Raw genomic sequence first — 7,059 nt, 5'->3', positions numbered from 1 at the left:
ACAGAATCCACGTTGCTTGAAGTCCAGTGTAAAGTTTCCACAGTCAGTGATGGTTTGGGGTGCCATGTCATCTGCTGGTGTTGGTCCACTGTGTTTTCTGAGGTCCAAGGTCAACGCAGCCGTCTACCAGGAAGTTTTAGAGCACTTCATGCTTCCTGCTGCTGACCAACTTTATGGAGATGCAGATTTCATTTTCCAACAGGACTTGGCACCTGCGCACAGTGCCAAAGCTACCAGTACCTGGTTTAAGGACCATGGTATCCCTGTTCTTAATTGGCCAGCAAACTCGCCTGACCTTAAACCTGTAGAAAATCTATGGGGAATTGTGAAGAGGAAGATGCGATACGCCAGACCCAACAATGCAGAAGAGCTGTAGGCCACTATCAGAGCAACCTGGGCTCTCATAACACCTGAGCAGTGCCACAGACTGATCGACTCCATGCCACGCCGCATTGCTGCAGTAATTCAGGCAAAAGGAGCCCCAACTAAGTACTGAGTGCTGTTCATGCTCATACTTTTCATGTTCATACTTTTCAGTTGGCCAACATTTCTAAAAATCCTTTTTTTTTATTGGTCTTAAGTAACATTCTAATTTTCGCAGATACTGAATTTGGGCTTTTCTTTAGTTGTCAGTTTTCATCATCACAATTAAATTAAATAAACATTAGAAATATATCGGTCTGTGTGTAATGAATGTATACATTATACAAGTTTCACTTTTTGATGATATTCTAATTATTTGACCAGCACCTGTAGCTCCAATAGACTGCGGTCAGCTGACGTTTTGTACTGTGGTGCTGCAGTGTTGTTAACAGAGGAGCTGCAGCGCGCCCTCTGGTGGGCAAACTATGCAGCACTCATGACATGAGGGAAGGATCCGACTCTTTGTTTCTCTTCTTTAATCGTCATATCGGCTGTTATAAACGCAGATGTATTTCTGCAAGAAGCTTATATTGGTCGATAATATCTGCTAAACGATCAATCGGTCGGTGTCTACTCCTTTGTAGCAAACCTGATTCTTTCAGACTTATGTAGCACCTTGTGCTGTCTTTGTTGAAGCACATTACTCATTCCTGTCAAAACCATTTCTTATTTGGTTTCTGTGTGCAGCTCTGCTTGTTTAGCTGGGTGTGAACAATCCCAGAGTTCTTTTTGGGGTGGGGTTCTTGATTGCCCTCCCACTTCCTGGATTTATACCTCGCTTGCTTTCTCACCTACCCTGGTTCTTTCACCGCCCTCTTGGACATTCTAGAGGAGACAGAGGCATGCATGTACACATAGTCAAGCTCTTCCCCAAACCAAAAACACAGACGGGCACGAGCACACACACGCACATGTTAGGCTGCGCAGCAGGTTTGTTGTCTAACTGGTGTTTTCTTTCACAGAGCCCAAGAAGAGACAGTGCAAGGCGCTGTTTGATTATCAGCCAGTGAACGAAGATGAGCTGGAGCTGAAAGTTGGAGACACCATAGACATCATTGAAGAGGTAATTGTAATGCCTGCATTGACTTGGTAGATTGTAGATGTCCAATATATCCAACCAAGTCACATTAAGTGCACTTTCTGATATAACTGGTTACTTTTGGAAAGGTTGAGTAAGTGGGAATGCAGTTTCCTGGCATTTCCACGTTGCCCTTGGCCTTATAACTGCTGGCTTTTTAGTGTTTAGGTGTGTAATTTGAGATATGCTGGTGTCAGTGTAACATTACAACCACTTAATGTATTTTATCAGTGAACAGGATGAGATACCAACCTATTTACATCACTGGGAAGTTAGAACAAGTAAGAGAGTGTGAGTGTATACTGTGTTAACAATAACAATAACTTTGTTGAAATGAAAACAGACCCCATGTGTGTTACAATAGAAAACATTTTGGCACCTGTGGTGCTTCAATCACTGTGGCAGACAGGAGCCAACTGACTGTTACACTCAAATATACAGAAAACAGAAAAATTTCCATGTCGCGTGGTTTAGTAAATATCTTGTCTGTGCAGGTTGAAGAGGGCTGGTGGAGCGGCAGCTTGAACGGCAAGTCAGGACTGTTTCCCTCCAACTTTGTGAAAGAGGTGGATGCCACAGGAGAGGACGGAGAGATCATCGACACCCCAGCAGATGAGACTGGTGAGAAGCAGCAAACGAGCTTGGCCTCATTAAAGTGAAGGCTGCGCCGTAGTTGGAAAAACAGCAGAGAAGGTGTAATGAGAGTTCATGTTTGGTTAGACACAATATCTAAACAGAGCTCAAGGCAAGTGCATTTTCTTCAGTTCAGTAATGTGATTGTTTTTCCTGTCAATCTGCGTAGAACACCTTTTTAAAATCCCTTTTCACTTTCTCCTGTACCTCATCATCAGACATTTTATTCTGTGGTTGGGATACTGGAGAAAAGTTTCTGCAGGACATTTCTCACCAGTGTTTCATTTAGTTCTTTTTGCATTATGGCCATTTGTTCAGACAGTAAAATTAAGTGTAGTAATGGAGCTGTTCAGGTGTGACTAAGAGCCCAGCTAAAACAAGCCTCAACAAGAATTTTGGCTGACGATTCAGTCTGCAGCTGGATGTTTTTAAGCCTTTTATCTGCTAGTTATGTGACTGGGAGGTACAGCAGCTCTTTAAACAGCTATGTGTGTGGTGTGTGAGCACATATAAGGATCCACAGCTGGAGGTTAGATATTGTATGTCTACATTTGAATGTCATAATGTGAGGAAATATGTAGAATCAAATGTTGTAAGTTCCCCCGAAGACCTGCTACTGGCTATTTATTATTTATTTTTTTATTTTATAAATGACTCTTCATTCATTTGTTTAGGAATGTTGAAATGTAAATATTTGTTTTTACACAAACACAAATTTAGCACCATCTGGTGGCTGAAAGAGGAATAACATGTATATTCTCCAGGAAAGTTCAGGTTTTCTATCCTATACGTACAGCATTGCAACAGGAGGGAAAGCAGCAAAATGTGATTCATTCAGCCTCCACTCACCCTGTTGTATCTCCCCACCAGATGGAAGCGGAGTAGAAAACACCACCGCCCCCACATCGCCTCCACCCGCCTCAGGGAACGGAGTTATTGCTCAGCCCAAGAAGATCCGAGGCGTCGGCTTTGGTGATATTTTCAGAGAAGGGTCGGTCAAACTAAAGGCCCGCCTGCCAAGCCCCGAAACTGAGGAAAAGAAAGGGAGAGTAAGTGTGATGCAAACTTGGAATGTACAAGAAATGTTGCATATTCTGATTATAACACTGCAAAATGTTGCATATTCGGGGCAACCCTGTAGGTCACCTGGTGGAGTTGGCACACGTGTTAAAGGTGCCGTAGAATACTCATTTTCAGATTCATACATGTATTTAGGGTTTCTGCCAGAAAATGTTTACAGGCTTTAATGTTCAAAAAACACATATTTTTAATACTGTCCACTACTTCAGCTCCTCTATTAACCCTCTGTCTGAACACTCAGTATTAGCTCCTGTTTCTTTAAGGCCCTCTTCCTGTAAGCCCACTTTCTTCTGATTGGGCAACTTCCTCAAGCACAGAGGAGGGGCGGGGCTTAGCGGCACCTCGCTGAATCAAGGCCTGCTATGCGAGACTAGGGCTGCATCCGAAAAGTAAAAAAAAAAATCTCCTTTCCTAAACACCTTTCCTTGACCTCGATGGAAAAATGTGAAGGAGAATTCATAAAGACTTAGGAAAAGAGGACTGCGGGGCTCAGAGAATCCGACGTAATAATCCGACGGCGGATGTTACTGACGTGGCCTGCCATGATAAAACTAATATTGCTGAAGGCTGGCAATACATAACGTGAACCTACACGCTGCAACATTATCCTCACTTTGATCATGTTACTGAACACAGCTCGCATGGGTCTCAGTTATTGACAGTTGAAGACATATGCATATTAGGGAGTTATGCATAAGAGAGAAAAGGCTTAATAGCCAATGGTAACTTACATGGTGATCTACATCCTTTATCCGGCAAGGTCGGTGATTTCTCTTTTTTATTATTGTAGAAAACACTTTATAGCATATTTCAACAATCCGAAACATAAAACGGTGTTGAAGCAGTACTATCAGATTACAGAAAAGCCGAAAGAAAGAAATTGGGAGTCTTATTCAGGTAGGCCCTATCATAATTTGTGTCTGTGTTGCTAGGATTTTGCTAAATGTGGTCAATAGATTTTATCGTTTGAGTTTGAGGATGTGCGTCGCTTTAAATGTTGCCGCCGCAAGGGATTGTGGGACAGTATTCTGTCCTTTCCTCTCGTAAAGGATGGTCCGGTGTACTCTATGCTAAAGGAGATATGAATGGAAGCCTTGAGGCTCCTTTCCTTAGCTTTTAGAGAATTTGACCAGCTCTTATCATGGCTGCCGCTGAAATATATCCAGGTCACTTCACTCACCTTCCTAAGCAAAAAAGACTTTTCGGACGCAGCCTAGGCCTCACTGGTTACTGTACAAAAACACAACACAACATAACGATTTTCCCTCTGATGTCCTCCGGCTGCTCTGCCTCCACTTTTGACGATTTATGGAGTTTATATGTTACTGCTTCCTTTAGCAGCTAACTACTACAATCAGCAGCTGCTAGTGCTACAATGTTATCTTCTTAGTTAGCCATGCAGCTAGCTGTCTTATTGCAGATTCTGCCTGGACTGGAAGCTTGGTGCCAGCAGGGCATAAGAGCTCATATGACCTCCAACTCTGGAACGCAGGCTGGTCTATGTTACTTTTGGGGCATAAACATCTGAGATGTTACGTAACTTCTAGGGCTTGTTGGAATTAGCCAGTTTTTCTGGAGTATTTTCGATGCGTGACTTTTACATCTGAAGGGGGAAACAATAGAGTTTGAGGCTTAGACTTTGTCAGTTACACGCACTGTGTCATCCCCTCCCTCTCCTGCCTTTCCTGTCACTTTCAAATAAAGCGGAAACACCAAAAACAAATCTTTTTGAACATTTGGTTTCAATAAATTGATCTGCTTATTAAGACAGAAAAAAAGATATTTTCTAGGTCAAGATGAAGAAAGACATTGAAACTGAAATTCAAGCTTTTAATTTGGCTCAGGAAAAATGTGCTCTTATTAATTGCATATGTACATTATCTCCATATTTAAGTCATACTGATCTCACCCTCCCCCCACATCGGCCAGCTTTTCTCTTTACCTTTGAGTGTTGCTGCTAAGGGAAAAATATAAACACTTGCCTTCAAGCGTGGTGGGACAATATGTTGTAGGAACTTTATCATTTTTTTCTAGCATAATCCTACACTTTCAAGTTCACACAATGAACATGTTTTAGTGATGCGAGTAAAAAATATTGCAGTCAATAAAAAGATACATGATGAATCCACTTACACACACTACAGTAGCTGTAGTGTGTTCAGCGCTACAACATCAGCAGCAACGGAACAGTTTGTCCATTTTCACATGGACTTTTAATGACTCAGCAGCTCCAGTCTACTGTGATGTGATGAAGAAGCCAATCAAATGCTTTTTAAGTAGGCCTGCCATATCATTTTTGCTTGTTTATAGAAACAATCTAGTCAAAGTCGCTTAGCTGACAACATCAGGCCTTTTAATATCTCCCCACTCAGCCTTTGTCTTGTGGGATGAACACATGCGTAACACATTTCAGTCAGGTTGTTTTTAGTGGCAACTTGTGCAAATCAGGTGACCTGCTGCTGGGCTGATTTCCATCTGTTGTCTTAGTAAAATACATTGTGGTTTTGCAAAATATTGCGCTCCTGACCGTAATTTACAACAGGCCAAGTAAATTGTCCCCTCAGTCTCAGTAACATGTCTTAACTGCATCTCTATGACATGGGCTTTTATGTCTGTGTAGTTTTGGAGGAAGTCTGCCTTTGAGTAGTAGAAATGGAAATGCCAAGAAAACCCAACTTTAGATTTCTTTTTAAGTTTAAAAAAATATTTCAATTCACTATATTTAAATTGACATACTAAATGCAAGGGGGGGGGGGAGATAACATACTGACACACAGCTGTAAGACTGAATAACATAGGCTCACCGCTTCATTAGATTAGCATTTAACTCGGTTCTAACACTCTGTCTTCTTTTCCTTCTGTCTGCTCTTCACAACAGCCCTCACACTCTTTCACCACTAACACGGCTTCCTTCACTCACACATGTCTCATGCTCTCACGCTTTCCTCTTCACCGCCAAGGATATCTCTTACCCAGCCCACATGATCCACTCGCTGAGGTCCCCTCTGTCAGCAGTGGTACCAGGGACACAAACATTTTCAGTTTTTGACTAAATTGGCAGTAAATCCAAAAGGTCTGTTAGCTGCCAGTCTGGTACTTAAGCATATATATATATCTTCTTTAGTTCTATGTAGTCTTTGTTTTTGTTTTTCTGCCTGTGACTCACTAATCATCACTTACAAGTTGTAACATCAGACATTCAAATTACAAGCCTTTGGTGTTTCGCTGTTTACTTTCTTTCTGTAATTGTTCTTTCTTTCCATATCCTCTACTATCCTTAACTGCAAACTCCTAAATTAACAGCATCGCCCATAAACATGTTTACTTAAAGGCACGGACTCATTATCAGATTAATCCTCTCATTTGGATCAGACACAGACCGTCTCATAGACAGGACTCCACATGAAGCCACACATCCACTCATGTGCGAAAAATCATTTCCATCTGTATGGTTTTGCTTCATTTTAGCCAATCCCATCATTACCATCTGCTGCAAAGCCCGCCCAAACCAACATGACAGACTCACAGAGAGCAGATGGAGACAGCAAACCCAAAGGTAAAACACTGTGAACGTACTCTAAAGGAAAGTGTTTTTAATGTCATCACATTGTGGTCAGTGGGAGAGAGGTTTTCTGTTTTACTCCCAAAAGTTGGTGTGTAAGCCTTCCTAGTGTTATTTGCATCTGTCATTAGTTACAGCTCCACTGTTTAGTTTGGATATGATGAAACATTACAATACAGTACAGTTATTTAAAAAAAAAAAAAACCCTCAAGTATATGAATTGTAAACCCGGTGTTGTGTTTGTTTGGGAGATATGATAAGATGTTCCTGAGAAATGTGTTCT

The 7,059-nt window shown here is 41.6% G+C and overlaps 1 protein-coding gene and 1 long non-coding RNA gene across 2 annotated transcripts in view; one reads left to right on the top strand and one right to left on the bottom strand.

The window, feature by feature from the left end:
- The window catches only part of LOC123977682 (CD2-associated protein), a 64,176-nt gene that overhangs the window by 30,749 nt on the left and 26,368 nt on the right, over positions 1 to 7,059 (top strand). The window contains exons 4-7 of the mRNA XM_046060571.1: positions 1,386 to 1,486; positions 1,996 to 2,122; positions 3,005 to 3,183; positions 6,683 to 6,770. Of these exons, the coding sequence (XP_045916527.1) occupies positions 1,386 to 1,486; positions 1,996 to 2,122; positions 3,005 to 3,183; positions 6,683 to 6,770 (495 nt within the window). The remainder of the gene's footprint in view (positions 1 to 1,385; positions 1,487 to 1,995; positions 2,123 to 3,004; positions 3,184 to 6,682; positions 6,771 to 7,059) is intronic.
- Positions 1,701 to 3,167, bottom strand: LOC123977683. The gene is made up of 2 exons (XR_006826740.1): positions 2,984 to 3,167; positions 1,701 to 2,163 (listed from the first exon to the last, which is right to left on the bottom strand). It is a non-coding gene; the product is annotated as an uncharacterized LOC123977683 (long non-coding RNA).

The sequence above is a fragment of the Micropterus dolomieu genome, linkage group LG10 (assembly GCF_021292245.1).
Source record: "Micropterus dolomieu isolate WLL.071019.BEF.003 ecotype Adirondacks linkage group LG10, ASM2129224v1, whole genome shotgun sequence".
Lineage (NCBI taxonomy): Eukaryota > Metazoa > Chordata > Actinopteri > Centrarchiformes > Centrarchidae > Micropterus > Micropterus dolomieu.
This window is presented reverse-complemented; position numbering and strand designations above follow the sequence as displayed.